Raw genomic sequence first — 25,228 nt, forward strand, 5'->3', positions numbered from 1 at the left:
TGCCACTTGTGGCTGAGATTGGGTCATAGTGCCATCAGAAGATGTCATAACTCAATACGTATGAGCGACTGGGCAAATTAGATGACAAAGTACCGCCACATTGGATAGCTTATTTTGATTGACCTTCAAAGAATAAAAAGGGATTGGGTAAATGAAATCTGGGGTTATCGTTCTAAGGAGTCTATTGGATTATCAGCAACCATACAACATGAAAGATCCACATGATAAATGTCATTGGGTGTTATTACGGTTATTTAGTGCAGAATACCAATGAAGTTAGGGTTATCATCCTTGCAGGCTGAGCATAGATACGCAGGCCAGGTAGACACCGCGTTGTATGCAGGCTGGGTAAAGTGGTTTGATCATTCTCATGCATGACTTCATTCACTTCACGTGACTAAGATACACTATGATTAGTCATCATGTACCATAGATGGCAGAGACGCTTCTTAGTTGCTTGTTTTATGCAGGCGCTGTCAGACCAAATCCAATACAAAATAGCCAGTCAGAGGGAGCAGTCTTGCAATTGCTCCCGTCCCCAATCTGGGATGCCTCCTTTGGCCAGGCCTGTTGGCTCGAGCCAACGCCGAATCGTATGCTACCACCAGACCATCGTTCCCCGCGATCGGGGCTATGTGTCTATGCTGCCGTTGCTGCAGAACAATACCGGTGTCACGCATATAATCCTTGCTGCCATCCATATCAACGCTCAGCCGGGCAACATCACTCTCAACGATGATCCTCCGGACAGTCCCATCTACGCCCCGTTATGGGAGGAAGTGCCTCTCGTCCAACGAGCTGGCGTCAAAGTCATGGGGATGCTCGGTGGAGCCGCCATCGGGAGTTACCATCGGCTGGATGGTACCCAGCCGGAATTCGAAGCATACTACGGACCCCTGCTGGCGATGATCCGTCGACACGGGCTGGACGGATTGGACCTCGACGTCGAAGAGGCCATGTCTCTGCGGGGAATCATCCGGTTGATTGATCGCCTCAAGGCCGATTTGGGAGACGACTTCATCATCACCCTGGCGCCCGTGGCGGCTGCCCTTGTTGGGATGGGCAATCTGTCTGGCTTTGACTATCGCCAGCTGGAGCAAGAACGGGGATCAAAGATCAGCTGGTACAACGCGCAGTTCTACAATGGCTGGGGAGATCCTCGAATGTACGCCGCCATCATTGCCCAGGGGTGGTCTCCCCAGAAGGTCGTTATGGGCCTATTGACGAATCCAGGGAATGGTTCGCAAGGATACGTTCCTCCAGGGAGTGTAGGTCCGATCATCGCGACATTGATTGGACAATTCCCAGATTTTGGCGGCGTGATGGGGTGGGAGTATTTTAACTCTTTGCCGGGAGATGTAGAGAAACCCTGGCAATGGGCTGCAGCGCTGTCTCTCAGTATGGGTATGAAAGACGTCCTCACAGCCGCACAGACAGTACTCGGAGTGAACGCTATGAATAGTCTCATGAGCCTGCTAAGCGGGATGGCGAATCCACGAGGTTAGAAAGAAGCCTGTTGGTGGTTGTCGCATGTCGAATTGATTGATATCAGCTTGATACCCGTTTGCAGATAGCGTCGAGGCAATGGAGACGACTTCACGAGTGTAGACTTTTCTGCGTGTAATGCTCGTAATTTATACAAAGACAAGAAAAATTTGGTAAGAAACCATTCCCCAAAGCAACGTGATAGCAATCTGTAAATGGGGGATGGGGGATGTTGCACGTGGATGAATCTTGCTTTAAGCGGAATTGGTTCCATTGTTGCCGGTGCGGGATGTCGTCATAGATGAGGCTACAGCAATGGCAACAACGGCAACAAATCCTCCAAACAAACGACCTCCAGGCGAGTCCGTGAAATTGAGCAATGTACACCATCTACAAGGAGCTGCCTGAGCTCGGGAAAATTGCCTAGGTAATTACTGAATCGGCTTGCCGTCCACCAGACGGCATATTCCTCCACGCCATGAGCTCCTTGCAACGAGTAGCTGCCGCAACAAGCTCGGCAGTCATCAGACTGGCAAGCATCGGTTTCCTTCGATGGGTAAATACCCCTTCCCTGGCTTTCCTTTTTTTGGAAAATGTACAAGATCTAAAGACTAACACGATTTTCGCAGATCCCTGGTCACCATTTCCCCCCGATAATATTCACCTCCTTGGCGGTTTATCTGGCATCGTTGTGGTCTTTGCTCCAACCTGCGACCAAGACAGGTCCGATACGCAGAAGCGAAGAAGAGAAGGAAGATGAGAAAGCAAAGAATGGTGATTCAATTTCCTCCTTATTGGACAAGTCTCGCGAAAAGATGAAGTCCGCGATAGACCAAGATGGCGCCGATTCGTTCCTGAAGACGTTGTTGACAGGTCTACCATCAAAGAAATCTAAGCTATCGACGCTGATCACGGTTGCGATCAACGTGTCCCTGGCCCTGCTTACGGCAGACTTCCTACTTCGGGCTGTGCTCCTTTATCCCGCGGACGACCTTGCTTTCTCTCGCATTGGCTACGTGTCCCCTACGACGGCGAAGCTGCTCGTCCGCGAGCCTGATTCTGCGCACCTTCCGTTGACTGTCTCCTATCAGGAAGCGGGGGAAGATGAGACGGACAAATGGATTGAAGAGGGCAAGATCTACGTGCTCGACAATTCGACCGACTTCACCTATCCGGTGACGCTGAAGAACCTCAAGCCGTCGACACAATATCGCTATGCCCTGTCGAACAACCTGACTGGCACCTTCGTTACCGCACCATTACCAGGCACCCAGTCTGCTAATAAACTGACATTCCTCACCTCGAGCTGTATCAAGCCAAATTTCCCCTACAGCCCTTTCTCGCACCCTCTCCGCATCCACGGAATCGAGCTGGTCTCGCGTGCAATTTCCAAACTCCCGCCACTCAAACGACCCTCTTTCATGCTGTTCCTTGGAGACTTTATCTACATTGATGTACCTCTCCGTTTTGGATCCTCTCCAGCTCACTACCGGAGTGAGTACCGTCGTGTTTACTCCTCCCCTAGCTGGCACGAACCCAAAGACGCGGCCATCAACCTCCCCTGGATCCATACGCTGGACGACCACGAGATTGCAAATGACTGGGCAAAGGGAAATACGACTCCTCCCTACCCAGCAGCAGCAGAGCCTTATTCGCTGTATCATGTCAGCGTCAACCCTCCAATCCCTCCATTGCCATTTGCGACTCCAGAGAACACCACATATTTCTCGTTCATCCACGGACCCGCGTCGATCTTCATGCTCGACACGAGAACCTACCGCTCGGAGCCTCTTCAACCCAATTCCACGATGCTCGGATCAGCACAGCTGCAGTCCCTTCTCGCCTTCCTGGCTCGACCAGAGCCCGCAGAGGTCAAATGGAAGATAGTCGCCTCCAGCGTTCCGTTCACCAAGAACTGGCATATTGGCACACAGGACACCTGGGGTGGATTCCTGAATGAGCGCCGTACGATTTTTGAAGCTATGTGGCGAGCCGAGCGCGACCTGGGCGTCCGCGTCGTGCTCCTGAGCGGAGATCGGCACGAGTTCGCAGCCACGCGGTTTCCTGACCCGGAGCTGCAGCTCAGTTCGAACGAGCTTGCCCCGGGCACAGAGGGCGAAGGGATCCACGAATTCAGCGTCGGACCACTGAACATGTTCTACCTCCCCATCCGAACATATCGCCAAACAGACAACGAAGATGTCATGGTCAAATACGCCCCAGATGGCAACGTCAAATTCGGCCAGATCGACATCGACCTGTCTGACGAGGGGGAATCAAACGACAACAACAAAACCCCAAGCTCCTCCGTCCTGACATATTCCCTCTACGTCGACGGCGTCGTTGTATGGAAGTATCAACTCACCGTGCCGGTAGTACACGGAGACGTCGGCCTCGGCGCCCACGCCCACGCCCACGCCCGTCTGCCGCCTGGTCGAGTCGTGTTCGACAAGACGGCCCTCCGAGCACGGCGTCTGAAGGAGGCGATCGGGTTGCTGGAGGAGAAAGTCACGCGTGCATGGGACGATCTAAAGGAGAAGTTCTGGCCGGTGCTGGAGAAGGTGAGACAGCAGGAGAGGATAGACTAGCGCTGAGGTTATATTGGATCAGATTGTGTGGGAGAAAAAGAAAGTCTTTTGTGATTCAATTATTGGAGTTAGTTAGTTATTTCAAATGTATTATTGATTAGGTAGGTAGGTAGGTAGGTAGGCAGTCAATTGGTTCGTCGGTTAGATATTTGTGCTTAATTTCAATTTTCGTGGGTTTAGAATATACATTAGTCTAGAAATGATGATTCTCATACAGCAAATTCGCAGGTATTCATGTTCCGTCTGGTTGTAAGATATAATCAATACATGCGAAACCTGATTCATTAGATAGGTACAGTACAGTGTACTCCGTACCGATAACGCCAGGAACACCAACCAACCAGCTGTCGTCCGCAAGGCCATGTTATATAGGCTGGGACATGGATATGGATATGGATGCGTGGATCATGACATGAAAGACGGAAAGAGAGAGAAAGGACAGTAGTAAGTACATACATGGGTAAGTAGGTAGGTAGGTAAAAAGGCGGGAGAAGAACATGAAGAGAGAATGAAAAAGATTTCTGAGAGCACGGTCGATGGACAGTGACGGCTATGGCTACCGTGCCCTTCCCCTACCTCCTCCACCGCCCATCAACCCGCTCATCTGGTTCATCATGCTCTGCAGATCCATCCCGCCGAGACCAGGCAGGCCGCCTCCACCTTGTCCGCCCTGCAGCATCTGCATCATCTTCGCCATGTCGCCCATACTGCCTAGTCCGCCGGGCAACTGACCCAGGCCTCCCATCGACGCCATGCGTTTCTGCATCGCCGCCATCTGCTGCTCCTTGTTGCCGCCCTTGAGCATGTTCTGCGCGCGCTGCATCTGCTTCCGCTGGCCGCCCACTTTCTTGGCCATGCCGGCCATCATGCGGTGCTGCGAGAGGAGGTCCTCGACCTCGCGAACCGTTGTCCCGCTGCCGCAGGCGATCCGAACGATGCGGCTCGGCTGCTCTACGAAGATCTTGCCGTCGCTGTCGAGCTCGGCTGCCGTCATGCTGTCGAATATGTAGATCATCCGGCGGAGCTTCATCGAGCCGTCTTCGTCGTCGAGGCCAGCTGTCAGATTCGACAGACCGGGAATCATGCCGGAGAGCTTGGACAGAGGCCCCATCTTCATGATAGACGTGATGTTCTCGCGGAAGTCCCGCAATGTGTAGATACCAGCGGTGATGTGCTTGTAGGTCTCCTTGGCCGCGGCGGAATCCTTGGTGACGGCCTGGACATGCTCGACCAGTCCAGCCATGTCGCCCATACCCAGAAGCTTCTGGATAAATGCCTTAGGCTCGAACCGTTCCAGGTCCATCATGTGCTCACCAGTTCCCAAGAAAATGATCGGCGTATGGGTTGCTGCGACAGCGGAGATCGCACCACCTCCGGCCGCATGTCCATCCGTTTTCGTGATGATGATCGCTCCAAAGTTTGCAGTGGCCTTGAAGGCTGACGATTGTGCTTCTGCCGCTTGACCGATGGTGCTGTCTAGGACCAAGATGGTCTGGTCTGGGGTGATCGCGTTCTGAATCTGGGTCATCTCCTCGAACAAATCCGCTTCCTGCTTGTGTCGACCACTCGTATCAACAATGATGATATCGAAGCGCTCCTTCTTGAACTGTGCCACACCCTCCGCTGCCACCACGGCCGGATCCGTCTGCGTCAAGCTGCCATAGTACGGGATTTTCGCCTTGATAGCGTTCTGCTTCAGCTGGTCAAACGCACCAGCACGGAATGTGTCCGCACAGACTAGCGCCGTCCTAAAGCCGCGCATCTGATAATGTCTCGCCAACTTGGTACATGTCGTCGTCTTTCCGGCACCTTGTAAACCGACGAACATGATGACATTCGATCGGCCCTTTTTGGGCCGGAAAGGTTCCGCCTTAGGATCAACGAGGGCGACCAGCTGGTCGAAGACGGCCTTTTGGATCAATCGTTTCTTGTTGACCGCGGGAGGGAGCGACGAGAAGTTGACGCTTGCTTTGATGGACTTGCGGAGGGACTGGACAAGTTTGACATTGACGTCTGCGGACAACAGCGCGGCGCAGATTTCTTTGAGCATGTCATCGAAAGCCTAGAAGTTAAACTTGTAAGCCGTGATGCTCTATTTCTTGACAAGTAGGGAAAAATAATGACCTTTTCATCTAGATTATTAGACCTGGTCAGATCACTGACAGCGGCGTTGATACGCCGCCCCAGATCTTGAAGGACCATGGTGGCGGTAAAATGCCGAAAAGAGCTGCCTCCACCAGACGTAAAGAAAAATTAACGCTTCGCAGCAGCTCTCTGGGCAAATGGAGGAGAGTAGCGCAGCCAAGTCGCTGAGGAGGGTGATATTGCGATGGAATTGCGGAGTGGCCACCGTTGGAGAAATGGCCAATTCCAGAGTGGGATGTGGCTGGAGCGTTGTTAGCGTCCGCCGTCGAATAGGCAGAGCCGCGGAGAACTTTGGTGGCGTGACGGCAGATGAACTGCCAACAGGTAAATAGACGTAATTTGGAATAATTGCCCCTGAAATATATACATTTAGAGCGCGATAGTATTGAGTCTACCATTTTCAATTCTCCCAACTGGTTTCAATCTGATGGATACCCTTCATTCTTCAGTCCCGTCTTGCATGTAATCACGATTAATCAAGAACTTAGCAGGTATACTCAATTTCTTACAGTTGAGAGAAGAAACAAAAGAAAAAGATATCCAAAAATTTCCATTATAACCGATGCTTGCTACGTTAAATTCATATCTAATTTCTGGATCTACAGAATGGCGAAGTTCAATTGAAATGTTCAGACTTTACCCTCCTGTAGGCGCTACGCGGATTGCGGAGTTTCAGCCAATCGGAGTGCGGTATTGCCCTCCCGCTTTGATCGCGTAAAAAAAGTTCAGCTTCTTATCTGCCGCAAGACAAGAAAAATCAAGACAATCCACCAAGAGAGCCTCAAGGCCAGAGACCACAGAAACAATGGCGCCGCCACCTTTACCCTCCAAGAAACGCAAGGTCCTAGATGGCATGAATGGCAAGATCACTCGACCAAAGAAGAAGTTCAAGAAACAGCTCGAGTATCACAGCAGCTCCGACGAGGAGGACGCAGCAGATAAAAGCGATTTCGCTCCAGTCAATTTGCTGGATTCGGATGCGGAGGACGAGAATTCTACAGAGGCAAAGAAAGAAAGCAAATCCGCTAGCAAAAATTCAGTGAAAAAGCCTTCGGAGCAAAAGCAACAGGAAGAAGAGAAGGGAGCCAGCGGGGATAGTGATACGAACGCCTCGGAAGACGATTCTGAAAGTGACGAGGATGGCGACGACGATAGTTCTGGCGATGAATCCGGATCGGACGCTTCGTCTGAAGATGACAGCTCTGATAACGAATCTTCCCTAGACGGAAAGACGAAGAATAACAATCAGAGGCGTGTTCCGAAACGAAACGATCCAGCCGCCTTCTCGACATCCATTTCCAAGATTCTGGCTACCAAACTACCCACCTCCGCACGCGCAGATCCCGTTCTGTCTCGCAGCAAGGCCGCTGCACAGACGACAGAGGAGCTTGCCAATGAGAAACTGGAGAAACAGGCCCGCGCCAAGTTGCGCGCCGAGAAGAAAGAGGAGCTCGATCGCGGTCGGATTCGCGACGTCCTGGGTATCGAGCGCGGTGTGGCCGGCCAGACGGCCGAAGAAGAGAAGCGGTTGCGCAAGATCGCCCAGCGTGGTGTGGTGAAGTTGTTCAATGCCGTCCGGGCGGCGCAGGTCCGTGGAGAGGAGGCCGCGCGCGAGGAACGGCGGAAGGGCACGATCGGGGTGGAAGAGAGGAAGAAAGCGGTGAACGAGGTCAGCAAGCAAGGGTTTTTGGAGCTCATCAATGGCAAGAAAGGGAAGCCATTGACCATTGAGGAAGCTTGACGGAGATTATCTCTTGTTCTGCATAGTCGCTGGCGTTGGTGGATATGGAATTTTTTTTCACTCTTCTAATGTTCTTTTGTTGCGGCATGAAAACAATCACGACTGTCTATAAAATAAGTCTGGTACTTTTCATCCAATGTCTTTGATCTTAATCCCGTCTGAATAAATATCTTCCGTGCATTATTACATTGAGGAATTCTATTTACATACAATACAGTGTGATCCGTGTTCGCCATATGCAATGGAGAAGAGAGGGACCATATGCAAAACCCCAACAATTAAAAACAAGCGCATTATTCTCACTTGTTCTTATCCACAAAGTCGCTGGCCTGCAGGTTCCTCGTCATGGCCGGAAGCCGCACTACCAACCCGTCCAAGTCCTTGGTCATCTTCACCTGGCATCCCAGTCGTGAAGTTTCCGTCAAGCCAAAGGCAAGGTCGAGCATGTCGTTCTCATCGTCATCTGGCTCCGGCATTCGGTCATAGTACTCGGGGTCTTCGACAATGACATGGCAGGTGGAGCAGGCGCAAGAGCCTCCGCAGGCACCTTGAACGTAGTCAGTAAACTACCTGGGCAACTTGTGAGCGGCTATTCTTCTACCTTCCATCTCCAGATCGTTGGCCTGCGCAATGTCTAGCAGGTTGTCGCCCTCGGACACCTGGAAATCGAATTTCTGGCCGTCCTTGTCAATAAAGGACACATTGATCCTTGCCTCATCAGCATCCTAGCCAAGTATACCATTGGTCTCATGTACTCACTCCTCTCCGGGCTTTGGCGGCGTAATATGACCGTGTGCAACACCGGCGGTGGCGGAGAACCGCCGTCGTGATCGCGCGAAGCTCTGTACTTGCTCCTGACGCAGCAATCCCCGCCTGGCGCTGGCAGAATATAACCGGGGAGATGCAACGGCAGCTTCTCCCCGCAGAGAAGTGTTGCTGAAATTTCGTCTGCGCAGGTTCAATCGTTCAGCAGCCACCGCTCTCGAAGCCGCATGTCGTAGCTGCTGGCCGGCCTCCCTCCAGAACAGCATTGCGGCGTAAATACACCGGAAATCACTGGCGTAGCGAACGCCCGGCGAAGCTACTGTCTGTAGAAGAGAGCGAGGCAGGACCGGATCGTAGGGAAAATAAGACGACCCAGACAGTCAAGGACCACAGCCAAGAGGGCCTCTGGTGCGGCGTTGCTTCTGCGGAGCAGCGAGAAAAAAGCGGCGCTGGGCGGAAGCGTCATGTTTTTTCGGGCAGTTAGCTCGGGCGGCGCTGATCATCGACTCATCAACTCCGCCCACTTTTTCGCTACGATTGAGTCCCTCCCCCACGACACACTCCAGACTGGACGGCCGCTGAGCTCACCCAGAGGGCATCATGGCGTCGTCCCAGTCCCGTGAAGGGCCCAACCCCCTGCGCCCATACTACATCCCCCCCTCTATCGGGCTGTCGCCCAGTGAGACCGCCAACGCCTCTTCTGCTGCACACGCTGCCTCGGCTGCGTCGACGAGAACGACCATTGGAGGCTCTGCTCGAGAGCTTCTGTCGGACTTGGACTATACCGATTATCTGGAATCGTCGCCGTCTGTATCAGAATGGTTCAAAGACCTGCTGGACCGCGCAGCATGGAAATACTCGAACGTATTGATCGCCCAGCCGTTCGACGTCGCAAAGACGATACTCCAGGTCTATGTCGTGCCAGACGCTCAGGATGGGCAGACGGCGCTCGATGACCGGCGAAAGCAGAGTCAACCGTTGCGAGACAACTATTTTGAGCAGGTATGTCTCAGTTTGCAGTATTAACATATGGAGATGCTTATCAACCCGCTAGGACTCGCAGTCATCCGACGATGAGAGCAACTACTTCACCTCGCCTACCCCAGCCACTCCATCACCTTCAACTCCAAAGTCTCGCAAACAGCGACATCATATTACGGACCGGAGTGGTTATCTCCCGCAGCCTGCCGCGTCTCCGAAACACCGGCTGCGCATCAAAAACCCGTCGTCTCTCATGGAAGTCCTTTCGCAACTGTGGTCGACCAGTGGACCAACGTCGATATGGAAGGCCACCAATGCCACCTTCATCTACTCTCTTCTTCACCCTACTCTGAACACCTTTATCCGGAGCCTTCTCGCCGCCATCTTGGGCCTACCCGAGGATGGAAATGCGGCGTCAATGACTGAGGATATCCTCACGGTGGCTTCACCCACCACTACTTTAATCCTGTCCTTTGTCTCCTCCGCACTGTCTTCAATCATCCTCTCTCCCATCGACACCGCTCGAACGTTTCTCATTGTTACGCCGCTGACTCATGGACCCCGCTCTCTATTGCGGGCTCTCCGCCTTCTTCCGACTCCGAACTACATGATCCCCCCTCACCTTATTCCGATCACCATTCTCCACGCCGGTCTCCCCAACTTGCTGAGCATGAGTGCTCCGCTTTTCCTCAAATCCTACTTCTCGATTGACCCTGTCCTCAACCCCTCCACTTGGAGCATATTCACGTTTATCGCGTCGGGATTAGAATTAGGCGTTCGCTTCCCTCTCGAGACAGTCCTACGTCGGGCTCAGATTGCAACCTTCACTTCTCCCGCTCTGCGTCAGAAGAGTCCGGCAAAGGCCGCCTCATCCAAGACATCTGCAGAAAGCAAGACAGAGACGCCAGAGATCGAAACCATCGTACCCACGCCGCAAACCTATCGCGGTATCCTAGGAACGATGTGGAGCATCGTGTACGAAGAAGGGGTGGCCCCTGGACCGTCGGAAACGGATCTGGCGCACGAGGCGGTTGGGAAACAGGTCCCACGCGGCGTGCAGCGTCGAAGACGACAAGGCCAGGGACTGCAGGGTCTCTATCGCGGCTGGAGGGTAGGCATGTGGGGGCTGGCAGGCATCTGGGGAGCGGGTTTCCTTGGAGCCGCTCTGGGAGGCGGCGAGGAAGATATCGTGACGTCTACCTCGCCGACAGGAATCCATGCAGCTGGGAGAGGAAAAGCTCGGCCGTTTTAACTAGTAACATCTTTCTCCTTACACTCCTTACGCTCGTCATGATGCTTGCATGTCTGTGTTGTTGGCTTCTGTTCTCTTCTCTTCTCTCATTCTATGTCTCATACTTCAGATGACTTGTCTGCAGACAAGTCGTACCAGCGTTAGTTATATTTTTTTTTTGGCAAAAAAGGGGCACCGTAAGGGACCAGGCGTTTTTTTTTTGGCACTCATTTTTATTTTTCTTCTTTTTTTATATACACCATCAGCATTTCTTCATGATGACTTTCTTTCTTTAGCGTCTAGTCCGGTTGTCCCAAGTCCTCGGAGGAGGTGGCTTTTTTTGATGATCAAGCCACGCCTGTTGATCTCATCTCGTTCTTATTCCAATGTGTTTTCGTGATGGAGGTGATTTGTGAGAATGTGTTTTGTTTTCATCGCATTGAATCTCCTCTCTTTAGAAAGTCTTTTAAGCCATAAGCTAGCTGCGCGCTGTGGGAGCAGAGCGGAACGCTCAGATTACTGATTCTACTTGTATTGTTCTCTTGAAATGAGAATAGCAGGTGCAGATGGTCATATACCCATACACCCAGACTAGGTATCTGTGATATTGTACCACTCCATACCTGCATCCAAGTACCTAGGTACCTGGTACTAACTAGGCGATACCCAATCAACACCGCTAAACCACGGTAGTACTGTTCATCAACGCCTCACAAGAACTAAGAAACCCCCAGGTATACGCACAATTCCACTCCCAAGCCTCCGTCGCAAAACCCGGCGAACTTGTCGCCACGCCGTCCCGCAACAGGATACAATCGTACCCTTTACTGAACGCATCCATGAGGGTGCCGCCCACGCACTGATCCGTATTGACGCCCGCGAAGAACAGCGTCGTGATCCCTTCCGTCTCCAGGAATTTCTCTAAGTCGGCCCCCTGACCCCAGAGGGCTGACATGCGGTTCTTGTGGATCCAGACGTCTGGAAGCGCTGTATCAGCAGAGCCCTTGCGGTACTCTTCGTCCAGAGGCGGGTACAGCGCTGCGTTCCAGGTATCGCGCATCAGGATGCGGCCGCCGTCGACGGTGGTGCCGTCGCCGAGGTCGATGGGGCCCAGGTCGACTCCTAGGCCTTTGTAGACGATGCGGCTTTTCGTTTTCTTCGGCGGGATCTGTATTGCCCCTTGACCGTGACCTTGACCTTGATCTCCATTTTGTTCGACGACAGCGGTATTACTGTTATTATCATGATTATTCATGCTTTCGTACACGTCAAACGCCTTCACCACCGCCGGCGGCATCGTCTCCACCTCCTCGTCCGTCAACCCCCAATTCACCCATACCACCCGTATCCCATGTCTCCGGGCCGCTGGGATGCCCGTGGCCAGGAGCACGTTGGCAGCCTGGATTCCCGGGCTAGGTTGCTGCTGCTGGCCGCGCAGTGCCGGCTCGAGGAAGAAATTCTGCATGTCGATGATGACCAGGGCGGATTTGGTGGGGTCGAAGCGGATTGGGTTGGTGGCTGTTTGTAGGGTGAGGAATGTCTGACGATCATCGCTGGTGGTGCTGTGTCGAGAGAGGTCGATAAGGCCGGTTTCAGGATCGTAGGTCCAGTGGTTTGTTGGGTGCTTGCCGATGGGGGACTTCGTCATTGTGCTGGACATTGTTTTCTCTTTCAATAAAAAATATGACCGTTCCCTGTGTCTGGTCTTTCTTTTGAACAGTCATAACAAATCCTTGATGGACAGATAGATGGTAATAAAATAATTTCGTTGTGGGATGCTTCTGAGCTCTATAATTAATTTACATACACTGTGTACTAACAGGAAGTTAGATAAGAGGCAAATATCATCTATCTAGCTTATCGATGCACCTGCCAAAAGAGGAAGTCGTGAGGGGAAACCGTCCTTGAGCTGGGGCTCGGAACCAAGAACCTAATCAACAATTGGCGTCAATGCCGTCACATACAATCTATACAGTCAGCCCATTCGAAAATTTGATATAGGTTTTCTTTATGTCTATCAGAAGGTACACCCTTGAAAATGCTGCGCTGAGGTCGAGATCTGTATGAATGCAGATAAATACTGCTTGCTGCTGGCAAGGATGTGGAACTGACGGACTGGGCTGACCTAGTATATATAACCCCTCCTCCCCTTGATTATACGATAACGACCTCTCCATTCAACTTTTCCACCTGCTGTTCAGACGCATCTCTGTTTTCATCGGAAACTGGCTCGTTATCTGTCGTCTGGGTCTAATTTTTCTCGCTGTTCTCATATTCGACTACCTGTTTCATGAATGAGACTGTCGAGTTTGCCTGCTCCGTCGGGGTTATCGCTGTTGTTGGGCGAGAGTGTCAATTTCAGCTACGAAACGGTCAGCTGTATCAGCGATGGGTCTCAATCTGTGCGCAGGCTTGTCAATGCTCTTCGCCGTTTGCAATACCTCCTCGAGACCGATGTGACTGAGACGTCGCTTCGGAGACAATTGGCTCCATCTCGAGATGGATACGATACTGGAAGAGCGAAGGACTCTTCTAGATAATATTCCAGAAACTTGAGAGACCTCTGTTGCTCATGGTCACTACAGATACTGATATATGCTGTCAACAATTAAATACAACGACATCAAAAGTAGAAAAGCAGGTAAACACGGAATTAATAAAGTAGGTTAAAAAAGAATACAGCATATAAAAAAGCTCACACCCCCCAGCTCTTGGCTGGTTAGGGTGCTACGAAAACCACTGGTTCTCCTGTCAATTAAATTGACAGGCAGGGATTTTACTTGACGACAACGCATCTCGAACCCAGGACCCCCAGCTAGAGAGGGCCCCAAAGGGGAGGGCCGACTCAGGTCAGATGCATTACACACTGAGCTAGGGGCCCCAGGTTCTGTTGGGGGTTGTACTGTCGTTGTGATGTTTATGCTGCAGCAGCAGCAAAGGTGGATTGTTGCATGTGTCTGGCTTTGTCAGCGGTCGTATCATGTGAGTGGCTTGCACAGGGATTGGTTGCTTTGTTTGGTATTGTTATAGGTATTCTTTTCTTTGTGAGCATCACGATAGTCTTAGATGTACTATACATGTGTTTTGATAAATCCAAAGACTGCAGCATTAACTGTAGAATTCATGGGGATGTGCACACTTGGGCCATTATTGATTGGATTCAATGTTGGATAGAGAGTGACATGTTTTTCTATTTTTTTTAAAAAAAAAAGAAAATGGAATTCTGATTGAAGAGACAAGTTTAGTCCAATTACAGGTGAAGAAATAATTGAGGATTCTTGTCCATATATATACGGAGTACATAATACGCGCGTATATCATTTCCGATCTTATCACGATACCTGCTCCTTATCGATAAGAGAGTCAATCACATGCGTGGGGGTGGCTGGGTTGTTCACCTTCTTTCTCCCTTGGCCTACCCTATCGGACAAGAGGAAACTCCTTTAAGACAAAGCAGGATTACCTATTTTTCTATAGCATACAATTCAATGGATAACTCAGTTATGCAGGAATGTAACTATGTAGCCGAATAATAAGTCGCCGATTGGAGGGTGATTTTCTGATTAGTCGACGGAGTAATTACTGCTGTACCTCGGCAGGTTCCCCACACCTGAACCGCCGCGGCTAAGCTAGCTACTCCGTACTCTTCTTTGTTCAGTGTCACGCAAGGCCGCCAATGTCAGCTCTGCTGTAGCCTCCGTTCACCACCACTCACGTCCCTACTTGCATAATCCGGAGTGACTACAGAGTAGATCGCATCAAAATGCCTTTCAACACAGCTCTTACCAGGAAGCTGGGAATCAGAAGTAAGACCGTCTTTACTCCTCGAATGGCTAGTGGTTAATGAGCTTTTCTCCAGTCCCCGTTGTACAGGGTGGCATGCATTGGGTGGGATATGCGGAGCTCGCTGCTGCGGTCAGCAATGCTGGTGGTCTTGGAATTGTACGTCTTCCTCGGCGCTGTTATAAATTGACGTATTGTGTTCCGAGATAATCCAACGGCGTATTGATCAACTCGCTGACCCGCACTGCATCTAGATCACCGCTCTTACGCAACCCACTCCCGAAGATCTCCGGAAAGAGATTCGCAAATGTCGCACCATGACCAGCAAGCCCTTCGGGGTTAATCTGACCCTCCTTCCTACCCTTGTACCCCCAAACTACGCAGCATACGCGCAGGTCATCATCGACGAAGGGGTCCGCATCGTCGAGACGGCGGGGAACAACCCGGGCCCCGTGATCGAGCAGCTCAAAAAGGCCAACACGATTATTCTTCACAAGTGTACTACGATCCGGCACGCCAAGGCGGCCGTCCGATTGGGGGTTGATTTCCTGTCGATCGACGGCTTTGAATGCGCTGGCCATGTGGGAGAACATGACATCACGAACTTCATCCTTCTCAGCCGTGCCAGGCAGGAACTCACGGTCCCCTTCATTGCGTCGGGTGGGTTTGCCGATGGCCAGGGCCTGGCCGCAGCGCTGGCCCTGGGCGCGGAGGGCATCAACATGGGGACCCGCTTCATGTGCACCGTCGAGGCGCCCATCCACCAGAACGTGAAGGAGGCCATTGTCAAGGCGCAGGAAACCGATACCGCGCTGGTGCTGCGTCGGTGGAAGAACACCACCCGACTTTATGGCAACAAAGTTGCCCTGGAAGCACTGAAGGTCGAGAAGGAAAGCCAGACGGGCGATTTCAAGGAAGTTGCGCCGTTGGTCAGCGGTCAGCGAGGCCGACAGGTGTTTCTGAATGGGGACATTGACTTTGGAGTGCGTTCCCAACAATTATTTCCCTGATAATAGGAATGTGAAGGAAGCTAACAGTTATTTCTGCAGGTCTGGACCGCCGGCCAAGTGATTGGCCTCATCCACGACATCCCAACATGTGAAGAGCTGCTCACTCGGATCGAGAAGGAAGCGATCGAAACCTTGAACAAGACAAAAGCTCTCTACACCGACACGCCGGTTCAGAGCAAGCTCTGAGTTAGCGCTTTGTCTTAGATCTGCTTCGTTTCTTGCCATATCAGTTAGAGTATTATAGCTCACCTGTGGACTTGGTTAGTGTCTCATTCAGAGATATTCGAATTGTATGTAGGATAGTTTGGACTTGGTGGACAGGACAGAAAGAAAGGCGCAATAAATAATCGTGACTTCAAATCAAGGCAAGAAGAGAACCAGAATTTTTATATTGTACTCGAAAGTTGAAGAAGTGAGAGTTGAGACGAGACAAGATCTGCCGCGTATCAGTGATCACAGAGTACGGAGTAAAGCTTAAGAAGCAATAGATAGATATGCCATATACTATAAATCTTGCATCTAGAACCGTCGCAATGCCAAGATCGTGATCGATCATTATTAGCTTCTGTCTCTCGACGCTGATCCAACCGTCATCCTGTCCACTGAATCTGCATGTGAAAGGCTACCTGAGCAGAGAGTTAATTACTCGATCAAACTTGAATATCCTACTGGACACCACGTCATGATACTGGCCACTAGTACTCAGCGTCAGGTATCGACAGTCACGTTCATCGACTTCATTGGGTAAACGACACGTGATGCCAACCTCGGCTCGACAAGAGCAATCCTGAGTCGATGATTATTCTCATTCGTCGTGGGCAGGCAACTGCCAATTTGCATGGTCTCGTTTTGATCAGGTACATATGTATCCTGTAGGCAAAATGGCGATAACCGGTCTCCTCTGCATAAAGAGAGCACAGGTACGGAGTACAGAGTACAGGTGTAACTGTGTAAGTAACAAGTCAGCATATTCCTGCAGAGCCGTTGGCTGCGTTGACAAGAGTCCGTCCGACGTCGGCAGAGAAGGGCAACGCATCACGAGGGCTGTCGTCGGAACTACCTAATATTACGATGATTAATAATATTCCCTGCTGGTACATATCTACTAGAGTCGCGAAGCCATTGGAGGGTGGTTCTTTGTGCAGGTGCGCCTTCCCGGACTAAAATGCCATTCATTAATTTAATTGAATCGGCCCACGGCACGAGAACCAGGGAAGATGACACTAATCAATTAATCAATTCGAGTCCATGCCAATTTCAACGCTCACCCGCGTTCAGAAAGTGTCACTGTGTGAGCAACTGCAACTCACGGTTGTACTTCTCGTCTACTCCGTACTACGAGTACTAACTACGACTGTGCTGGTGCAGAATTAAGATCGAATCATCGAACGATCCAGATCTTCCTGCTCACCGGGCGGGCGTACGGAGTACCGCGTAGTCGTACGGTCGTACCCGTTCACGTTCGTACCATTCACTATTCCGGAGGACACGGTATCTCCTAATCCTACGGCCACTCCAAGTCTACTTACTCCGTACACCTGCTTCCTACCAATCACCGCGTACCGACGGGATCAAGCTTTTCAGCGTAATCGACATCCCTCCCTGAGGGGGCGCATTCCAGAATGGATGAGGATCGTCACACCCTGGAATGAATTATCCCAGCAGACACTAGCGTACAAACCTGGATTGCACGATGCGACGCGCCACCACGGAATACGTACAGGGTACGATGGAACGGGCGACCACGGCATTGTCTGTACGGAGCAAGCCCCTGAATTCAATCCATGATTCATCACCACCTTGACTGGCCAATACACTAACTAATAAAGTTGCGTCTCTAGGCCGTGCTTAGCGCTGCAGGTCGCCACCGATTCGCCTTTCTGGGGAACCTCCGCGCGGCGCCAAACAATTTGTGGGGAGACGCTCGGACGTATGGGGTTCCCACAATCCTGAACCAGAACCACTGAACGTCATGTGGCCGTTGCGCGTGTGGAAGATCCATTTCCATCCAGATGCCGGTTGACGGGTTTTTTTTTTCGGAAGGGCACGCACAATGATAACTGCTGACAATGGCGATCCGCAGGTTGCTTTCTGCAGAGAAGCATCCCAAGTTCATTGCCCCGGTTGTCAACTTGTCAGTCTATAGAACGGGCGCTGAGGGGTGACGTCCCTGTAATACTAAATCCTAGTATGCACTATTTGCCAAATACCCTGGTCCCGTCCAGGCACAGAATAATAATAATATTCGCGACGAAGTAATTATTATTATTATTGAGGGGTGGTTATGAACTGTACCACAGTCGTGTCCGTCGACTGGCCAAGTTCAGCCTGTTCAGGCTGTTTTCCTGGCAGTCCGACTGAGAAGGCTTGCTCTTTACCGGGCCTGCTCTTTCTTCTTTATAAAGGCAGAAAATTCAAACTTCTGCCCTAACTCACCCGGCTGACTGCATTTCTGGGGTCTGGGTTAGAGTCTGGCCTAGACGTTGACTCGCCAGTGGTCACCAGTCACGACTCACGACTCCTCCTCTTCGACCCCCCATCCGTCATTATTTTGGGAACAAGTCACGACGCCTACCCTACCTTGCTAGTCTCCACCAGTCCTGCGCACTCTATCTCACCTGGGCACACGCTGAGGACTGCCCTTCCTGGCTAGACTCGAAGTCAACCTTACTCGAACGGAGAAAGCTTCTATATCACTACGGCGGTACAGTCTGTTGAACTGCCCCTCTTTTCCCCGACTTCTCCAGCAGATGTTATTAGTAGGACTCTCCTAGATTAAGCTTGTTTCTTGTGCTACTTTCTGTCTATCTGTATGTTTTCGACGCTCGCTTTATTTCTATTACCAGGCATAAGCAATTGCTGAGGGGGTAGTTATTGTTATTCACCTTCGTTACAGCCCTCGTGTACCGTGTCGATTTCAGGACCTTCACCGGATCGTCCGGACCCTTGTTCGACGCATGGTCCGGCTTGTTCTGTCGGGTGTTACCTATAATAAATACCCTGTCTCACCTTCGCTCGTTCACGGTTACAAGAACACGGAAAGCGGCTTTCGTTTTTGTTTTTAACCAGTCTGTCCTCTGTTGTCGTCGGGTGGCATCATGGGTTTCCTTTCAGCACTATTCCCCTGCCTGCGGTCTGAGAAAGCTGCTGGATTGGCGTCTCAACCACCGAAGCCTGTCCCAGTGTCCTCACAAGATGGAGCTGTTCACACTGAAAAAGAGCCCGTAAAGACATCCCCTCCTACCGACGTGGCGAAGGTCTCAGGGGAACCTCAAGAGGCAACACGCGAGCAAGAAGCAACAACTGAGGCCGCTCAATCACACTATCTTACATCCCAAGAAAAAGATGCTTCGGCCGAACCAGAGAATGTTGCTGCAGACTCACAAGGAGGTGCTCCTGAAGAGAAATCAGAGGAGAAATCGCCTGAAGTAATTGTTCCTGGTCCGGACAATGAAGCCAGCCAGGGGAGCGAGACTGCTGCCGCTACAAAAGAGCTGGACAACACCACCGCGAACTCTTCAACCGCTGAAGCTCACCCAACCCAGGAGGAGCAGGTGACGGAGCTGCAGTCCACGGACCAGGCCAACGTGCCAGACCTGGTACCCGACCTGTCCACGACAACATCTGACGATCATGACCAGCAACAGCAACAGCAGCAGCAGCAGCAGCAGCAGCCACAAGAACAGCAACACAAGGCCACCAGGAGGAAATCCCTCGCGCGACTCTTCAGCAAGCGCCAGTCACAGTCTGCGCGGCCAAACCTACAAATCCCCCGTTCCCCCAAGACACAGAAAGACGCCTCGAAGTCAGTCTCGCCCATCACGCCTACCTCCGCTGCCACCAGCAGCACGGCGGCAGACGGCGGCAGCGCCGTGAACGAGAAGAGCATCGAGTCGATGTCTTTCCGACTGGGAGGGCGGAAGTGGAAGGAGAATGCCGATAATGATTCTTTGTACTGCTATTGATGTATTCACTCATTGATTCGTTCATCCATTTATCCATTCATTCATTCATTTATTTCTTGATTTATTGGTTTATTTATCGATTATACCCTATTTTATGGAATGTATTTTTGGATTGGATATGATAGGATAGGATAGGATAAACAGACTGCTACCTATTTGATTTTCTTTATTGTTATATTATTTTTCTTCTTGGTCCAGTTCACGGAAAATAAAGAATATGATAATCATAGTGTATGTATATATGACCTGCAGTATTCATTTATTCCTTCAAATCAAATCTTTTCCGTGAGACAGGAGAGTGAAGGCGAGAAACAAGGAACAGGAACCCTGTTTGTTTTTTTTTCCTGGAATCAATAACCGGTATTTAGAGAAAGGATAAGGATGAAGAAGATGATACGAAGACGAGGAAATAAATACATGTCATTTTGTTACTCAGGAAGAAGATGAATTGATTAATTAACTTGTGACTATGCACTCGGATGACTCAGTATGAGTTGTTGTATATTAGTGTGTGTACAGTAACTAGGTATGTATGTACTACCTAATGACTCGAATATATGTGTTCCACCATAGCACGTATCAATGGATATTCTCACCCTATCCTCAAGTTTCAAGTTTCGACATGTGCATCCTTTCCTCCATCCTTCCATCTCACATAAATATACCTATATCTGTGTTCCACTACATAAGCAACAGTGTATGTACAGTACATAGTCTCGCCCTACCCTCAAGTTTCAAGTTTCAACATGTGCATCCTTACCTCCATCCATCTGACCATCTTCCTGTGTGCCTCCTACTTAAATAACGGCATAACGGTATCATCTGTTTAACCAATTATTTTATTTATTTGTGACACCCTCCTCCCTACGTAACTCTACCTGACACCACGATCGATCGATAGGATACGTGATATAGATTGTATTGGAAGTTGGGAACAGGTAAGTGCCACTACTGCAGTAGTAGTATGGTAGTACGGTGGTGCCACAGTACTATGTACGCGTATGAAAAGAAGGAAGAGAAGGAATGGGCTAAAAATGAGCAAGCATACCGATAACGGAAACATAAACAGAAAACGGAATTGAAGGAAAGAAATAAATAAAACCAAAGGGTAAGGTAAGGTCAATGAACTGGGCACATAGACATGGATTCGAAAGACTGATAGTTAATGGTTGTGAAGGAAAGAAAGCGTACGAGCTCTCGCCCGTGTTTTCCGTTCTCGAGGATTTACACAAGGCATTTATGTGTATTATCGGTGTTTACGGGAAGGAAGTAGGGTAGGACTGATCCTACAGTTTTCAAAAAAAAAATTGTTGAGGATGAGTTGGTTTCTCGAATTAATGAGAAGTCTCCAGTATCAATATTATTCTCGGAAGGGGGGAATCTCTACCCGTCCAAACCAGTTGATGCTCTTTCAGCATGGCTGGAGATTGCACAAGAATAGAAGAGAGGGAAAAAAAAAGGCAGTGAATTATGCGAAATTGTCCAGGACTCCAGAGAGCAGGTACTCTGTATTGTATTATGATGATGATGATGATGATGCCCGGTTATGAAATATGCTCTTGCGTACAGTACACCCTTGCGTACAAAATTTCAAAGGAAAGAAAAGATTAGCCCCAGCTACGGCCTAGTCATTTCATCATGGATATTTCAGTCAAATGGATTTACCTTTGGGTATCTATCTGTCTTATCTTATGTTATTTCCAATATCCTGCATGAAAAGTAGTATTCTTAGTAAGATTCATTGTGATTATAAGGCAAGCTATTATATACAGGCAGTTCATAATATAAGCACGCTAACTGACCTGGAAGACAGACAGAACTCTTTTAACCCTGACTTTTGCAATATCTTTTTTAAAGGATTAATTATCTGTGGTTTTTTTTTTCTTTCAATCAATGACATGGTTGAGATTAGATGGTCATCGATCCACCCTTCTCTCTCCATTAAATTTCCACCGAAATCCAAATCCAAGAAAAGAAACGCTTCTCGTCAAATCTGAATTGGTCCAGGTTGGCCTGCACCTATTCCTTATTTAAGTGGCCTATCATAGGCAAGAGACTTGGTACTAGTTCAGTATCTCCTGACCTCTATAGAGTGTTTTCCCGCAGAAGTCGACCCTTTTTTTTAATAATGAATTATTTCTCAACGAATTTATATGATATGTCTCTATTTTTTTTTTATCACAAAAATATAGATAATTGCTAAATTAGGAAGAATTTTATATATAAAACTTTATTTATATTCATGGTTTTGCTTAGTTACGGAGTCTGAACTTTTATAGGGAAGTCAAGGCGTTTTTAAAACTTACCGAAAATATATATTTTCAAGGATCGCCTCTACGTTATATACCATAACTCCTCAACCATTGTCATTATCTTTATAAATCTATTGAAATCTGATATATTTCTCGGTCAATCTATCTAAATTTTTAATTTTTAAATAATATTTATAACTAGAATTTTGAACTTTTCTGGTAATAAAGTTATATTATTACCTCCTTTTTTAAATTGTTTTAATAGAACATCTGCATGACTAATTAAATTTATTTTTCAATATTAACAAATAGTACCTAGCTATTTATCACATATTATTGAATTTTTATATAGGGTTACTATAGAATATTATTATTAAGTTCCTAATGGATAAAATATGGAAGTCGATAACTTTATCATGAATTCTTGGCGGTAGCAGAAACTCTCACGTTAGTACTGTATTTCGGTTCAATTTTTATCTACTGTATAGACTAGTGATCGAAGAGATGAGATAGGGAAGAAGCTTCTCCGTTGCTCTTGGAGATCATCTCGAAATCGTAGAGCTTCTCCCGTGTCGTCGAATGACATGTCACATACGGTGTCCTCTGCAAAGTATTCGGCGCTGTAACGTCTGATTTGTCGGATTCCGTTCCATGAAAAGAACCGGTGATCGTCGACAGTAACCTTAGCCTGGTCCCTTGAGGACCTTCCCAGGGCATACTGAGACCGTTCCCTTGACGAAGAAAGATAGATGCAGGAGGTGTTCAATAAATGCCCATACCTGCAGCGTTCAATGGGACCAGTGGATAGTTCCAAGGAGACGAGATCGAATTCAGAAACAAACCCCGAGTCTGTCGTTATGGAGAGTGCATATAGAGTACTCCATATGTAAAGTATGTTGTGGATCCTTCCTATTCGGGTTCCAGTTCCTTGCAGGATCATCCCCGGACGATGACTAATCAGCTCTGCAGAACTGCAACTACTTCGACCAAAACGTCGTCCTGAATTCTTCTCAGGGACCTCAGCTATGGACGTTCCTGCAGAGAGCCTTGCATGTTTCGGGTAGAAGGCCTCTCCACAAGCCCATTGTGACAGAAAAGGCCCGAACCTTAGACCGTTCACAGCAAGCAGCGGACCTCTCGTGCGCCCTTGCAGATGAGCTCATTTCTACAACCCATTGCATTCCCCGATCCTTGGCCAGCCACTGAGCCCACCTCAGTTGTTTGAGCCCAGGTGTAGGCGTCTGTGGATCTACCGAATTATTGGAAAAAAATCCCAAAATGAGAGGACTGCAGCTGGTCTATCCCAAACAAGGAGGGCGTGAGGTCGTTCAGTTGGTCTATACCCAAAGGTTTACCCAGTGAAACTCATGTTGACGGCAGAATCAGGTTTCTAATGGAACATTTCCGACTCCCATGTCAACAGGATTAAGCAATCTCTCGAATGAAGGGCTACCACTGTATCTCTCGGCCATGGTATCATGCTCCTGGCATCAAACTATCACTTCTCATGCGGCCTCAGCCCCATATGCATTATTCGGCAGGTCCAGTCGAGATCTTATTAGCAGATCGAAAATGACATGCCGATGGGTGGGTTCCGTGGCGTGTGGTTCCTGCGTCGAGAGTCTCGTTTTTCTGCACGGCTGGCGGCAGATCCATTCCTCTTGCCATGCCAGGGATCCTATCACAGCCTTTGGATGCAATTCACCTGGTAGAAGTTCCTGTTTTTCTGAATTCTGCATTCCAGGATCATGACGACTTTGTGTCTTCAAGCGGTCGTACAGCCCCTTGGGCCGAATAATCGTACCAACAGGACCTCCACCTCTGTCTATATAAACGTGTTGAATCGACACCCTCGAACTCCTCTCTTCATCATCATCCAACAATCACTCACTCTCTTTACTCTTCTCTTCTCCCAGAAGCAGCAGTCTTCAGACCAATCTCCCACAGAGCCTTTCTTTTACAGAGCTTTTTAGAACTATCGTTCAAATCCAACCCCCACACAGTCAAAATGAAGTTCACCGCTGCTATCCTCGCCCTCGCCACCTCTGTGGTTGCTCTGCCCAACGTTGGCCCCTCTGGTATGGGTGAGGCCCACGGCAAGGAGGTCGCCAAGCCTGGTGGTCAGCAGCCTTTCTGGCCTCTCCAGCAGGACGTGACCGTCCAGGAGGCCAAGGCAGCTTGCGGTAACGAGGCTCAGGTGGCCTGCTGTGACGACGTCAGCTACGCTGGTGACACCACCGACGTCACCAGCGGTCCTCTGGCTGGTGCTCTCTCGAACCTGTTGAACGGCAAGAACGGTGCTCAGGGCCTCGCTCTGTTTTCCAAGTGCTCCAAGCTCAACGTTGATCGTAAGTTTCTGATTTCGCTATTCATCTGATGACTTTGCTGACGACTCCGCTGCAGTTCTCATTGGTGTGAGCGACATTGTCAACCAGCAGTGCAAGCAGAACATTGCATGCTGCCAGAACAACAGCGCCTCTTCAGTAAGTCAAGCTCTGCGTGTACATCCAGTCTTGATACTGACGATGATCGTAATAGGACGGCACCTTGATCGGCCTCGACGTTCCTTGCGTTGCTCTTGGCTCCCTGCTGTAAAGGATCCGAGTTCTCTTCGTCCTTTCCGACTATTGTCTTTTCAGCAAGCATGAGGCGATCGAGGGTGACTTGATCACACGTACCTGTGGAGGGACGGGAAGGTTAGGAAGACTTGAATTCTGGGTTTCTTTTGTTTAAACTCCTTTCAATTTTGTACGCAAGGATGCCCGAGCATATTTAATAACCGAGCATAATACAGAATATTCTCTGGCAATACAGTTGTTCTTTCGCATAATTCAGTGGCTTCTCTCTTCTGTGTAATATTCACTCCTCTTGAAAAGAGCATTGCCTCTCTTCATAGAGATGCGTGCAACAGATAGCCGTCATTCCAACAAAATAATCGCCCTCCACCCTTTTACGGGGTCAATCTGGTTGGATTCCCCTTGTGCCTGGAGCAGGAACGAAGTGTACATGCACTGCCTATTCCTGAGGATATCGGCAGTTATATGGTAGCCGTTATGATGATGGTGCTGATTTCATGATTATAAATGCAACTCTATATATGTAATTGTTCTCGTAGACTATTACTTATGTTTCTTAACCTTTATAGTCAAACAAACATTGCTTTTTTTTTTAGCTGTCTGCTACACTTCCTAGGTCAGATCGTATATGTCGAAGCTTTCATTCCCTGTTTAATAACTCTGCTTTCTCAGAGCAGCAACTTCATATGTGAATATTCGAGAGCAA

The 25,228-nt window shown here is 49.4% G+C and overlaps 12 protein-coding genes across 12 annotated transcripts; 9 read left to right on the forward strand and 3 right to left on the reverse strand.

Annotated features, from left to right (window-relative positions):
* Positions 1 to 548: 548 nt before the first annotated feature.
* Positions 549 to 1,505, forward strand: VTN77DRAFT_2694 (uncharacterized protein; the record flags this gene model as incomplete). The annotated part of the gene is made up of 1 exon (XM_069418561.1): positions 549 to 1,505. One exon carries the CDS (start codon positions 549 to 551, stop codon positions 1,503 to 1,505), a length of 957 nt encoding a protein of 318 aa, XP_069282175.1.
* Positions 1,506 to 1,963: 458 nt separating this feature from the next.
* VTN77DRAFT_2695 (uncharacterized protein) lies at positions 1,964 to 4,073 on the forward strand (the record flags this gene model as incomplete). Its single annotated transcript, XM_069418562.1, has 2 exons — positions 1,964 to 2,041; positions 2,115 to 4,073. 2 exons carry the CDS (start codon positions 1,964 to 1,966, stop codon positions 4,071 to 4,073), a joined length of 2,037 nt encoding a protein of 678 aa, XP_069282176.1.
* A 556-nt stretch (positions 4,074 to 4,629) lies between these two features.
* Positions 4,630 to 6,275, reverse strand: VTN77DRAFT_2696 (uncharacterized protein; the record flags this gene model as incomplete). The annotated part of the gene is made up of 2 exons (XM_069418563.1): positions 4,630 to 6,135; positions 6,198 to 6,275. The coding sequence occupies 2 exons, from the start codon at positions 6,273 to 6,275 to the stop codon at positions 4,630 to 4,632; spliced, it is 1,584 nt and encodes a 527-aa protein (XP_069282177.1).
* An 80-nt stretch (positions 6,276 to 6,355) lies between these two features.
* VTN77DRAFT_2697 (uncharacterized protein) lies at positions 6,356 to 6,936 on the forward strand (the record flags this gene model as incomplete). The annotated part of the gene is made up of 2 exons (XM_069418564.1): positions 6,356 to 6,542; positions 6,869 to 6,936. The coding sequence occupies 2 exons, from the start codon at positions 6,356 to 6,358 to the stop codon at positions 6,934 to 6,936; spliced, it is 255 nt and encodes an 84-aa protein (XP_069282178.1).
* Positions 6,937 to 7,023: 87 nt separating this feature from the next.
* On the forward strand, positions 7,024 to 7,959 carry VTN77DRAFT_2698 (uncharacterized protein; the record flags this gene model as incomplete). Its single annotated transcript, XM_069418565.1, has 1 exon — positions 7,024 to 7,959. One exon carries the CDS (start codon positions 7,024 to 7,026, stop codon positions 7,957 to 7,959), a length of 936 nt encoding a protein of 311 aa, XP_069282179.1.
* Positions 7,960 to 8,258: 299 nt separating this feature from the next.
* Positions 8,259 to 8,990, reverse strand: VTN77DRAFT_2699 (uncharacterized protein; the record flags this gene model as incomplete). The annotated part of the gene is made up of 3 exons (XM_069418566.1): positions 8,259 to 8,506; positions 8,561 to 8,667; positions 8,719 to 8,990. 3 exons carry the CDS (start codon positions 8,988 to 8,990, stop codon positions 8,259 to 8,261), a joined length of 627 nt encoding a protein of 208 aa, XP_069282180.1.
* Positions 8,991 to 9,324: 334 nt separating this feature from the next.
* Positions 9,325 to 10,957, forward strand: VTN77DRAFT_2700 (uncharacterized protein; the record flags this gene model as incomplete). The annotated part of the gene is made up of 2 exons (XM_069418569.1): positions 9,325 to 9,726; positions 9,779 to 10,957. The coding sequence occupies 2 exons, from the start codon at positions 9,325 to 9,327 to the stop codon at positions 10,955 to 10,957; spliced, it is 1,581 nt and encodes a 526-aa protein (XP_069282181.1).
* Positions 10,958 to 11,615: 658 nt separating this feature from the next.
* Positions 11,616 to 12,596, reverse strand: VTN77DRAFT_2701 (uncharacterized protein; the record flags this gene model as incomplete). Its single annotated transcript, XM_069418570.1, has 1 exon — positions 11,616 to 12,596. One exon carries the CDS (start codon positions 12,594 to 12,596, stop codon positions 11,616 to 11,618), a length of 981 nt encoding a protein of 326 aa, XP_069282182.1.
* A 2,103-nt stretch (positions 12,597 to 14,699) lies between these two features.
* On the forward strand, positions 14,700 to 15,915 carry VTN77DRAFT_2702 (uncharacterized protein; the record flags this gene model as incomplete). The annotated part of the gene is made up of 4 exons (XM_069418571.1): positions 14,700 to 14,742; positions 14,796 to 14,878; positions 14,974 to 15,702; positions 15,769 to 15,915. The coding sequence occupies 4 exons, from the start codon at positions 14,700 to 14,702 to the stop codon at positions 15,913 to 15,915; spliced, it is 1,002 nt and encodes a 333-aa protein (XP_069282183.1).
* A 1,507-nt stretch (positions 15,916 to 17,422) lies between these two features.
* On the forward strand, positions 17,423 to 17,696 carry VTN77DRAFT_2703 (uncharacterized protein; the record flags this gene model as incomplete). The annotated part of the gene is made up of 2 exons (XM_069418572.1): positions 17,423 to 17,485; positions 17,571 to 17,696. 2 exons carry the CDS (start codon positions 17,423 to 17,425, stop codon positions 17,694 to 17,696), a joined length of 189 nt encoding a protein of 62 aa, XP_069282184.1.
* Positions 17,697 to 18,827: 1,131 nt separating this feature from the next.
* Positions 18,828 to 19,694, forward strand: VTN77DRAFT_2704 (uncharacterized protein; the record flags this gene model as incomplete). Its single annotated transcript, XM_069418573.1, has 1 exon — positions 18,828 to 19,694. The coding sequence occupies one exon, from the start codon at positions 18,828 to 18,830 to the stop codon at positions 19,692 to 19,694; it is 867 nt and encodes a 288-aa protein (XP_069282185.1).
* A 4,260-nt stretch (positions 19,695 to 23,954) lies between these two features.
* On the forward strand, positions 23,955 to 24,541 carry VTN77DRAFT_2705 (uncharacterized protein; the record flags this gene model as incomplete). The annotated part of the gene is made up of 3 exons (XM_069418574.1): positions 23,955 to 24,294; positions 24,350 to 24,429; positions 24,485 to 24,541. The coding sequence occupies 3 exons, from the start codon at positions 23,955 to 23,957 to the stop codon at positions 24,539 to 24,541; spliced, it is 477 nt and encodes a 158-aa protein (XP_069282186.1).
* Between the last annotated feature and the right edge of the window lie 687 nt (positions 24,542 to 25,228).

The sequence above is a fragment of the Rasamsonia byssochlamydoides genome (assembly GCF_041956645.1).
Source record: "Rasamsonia byssochlamydoides strain NRRL 3658 unplaced genomic scaffold VTN77scaffold_2, whole genome shotgun sequence".
NCBI classification, from domain to species: domain Eukaryota; kingdom Fungi; phylum Ascomycota; class Eurotiomycetes; order Eurotiales; family Trichocomaceae; genus Rasamsonia; species Rasamsonia byssochlamydoides.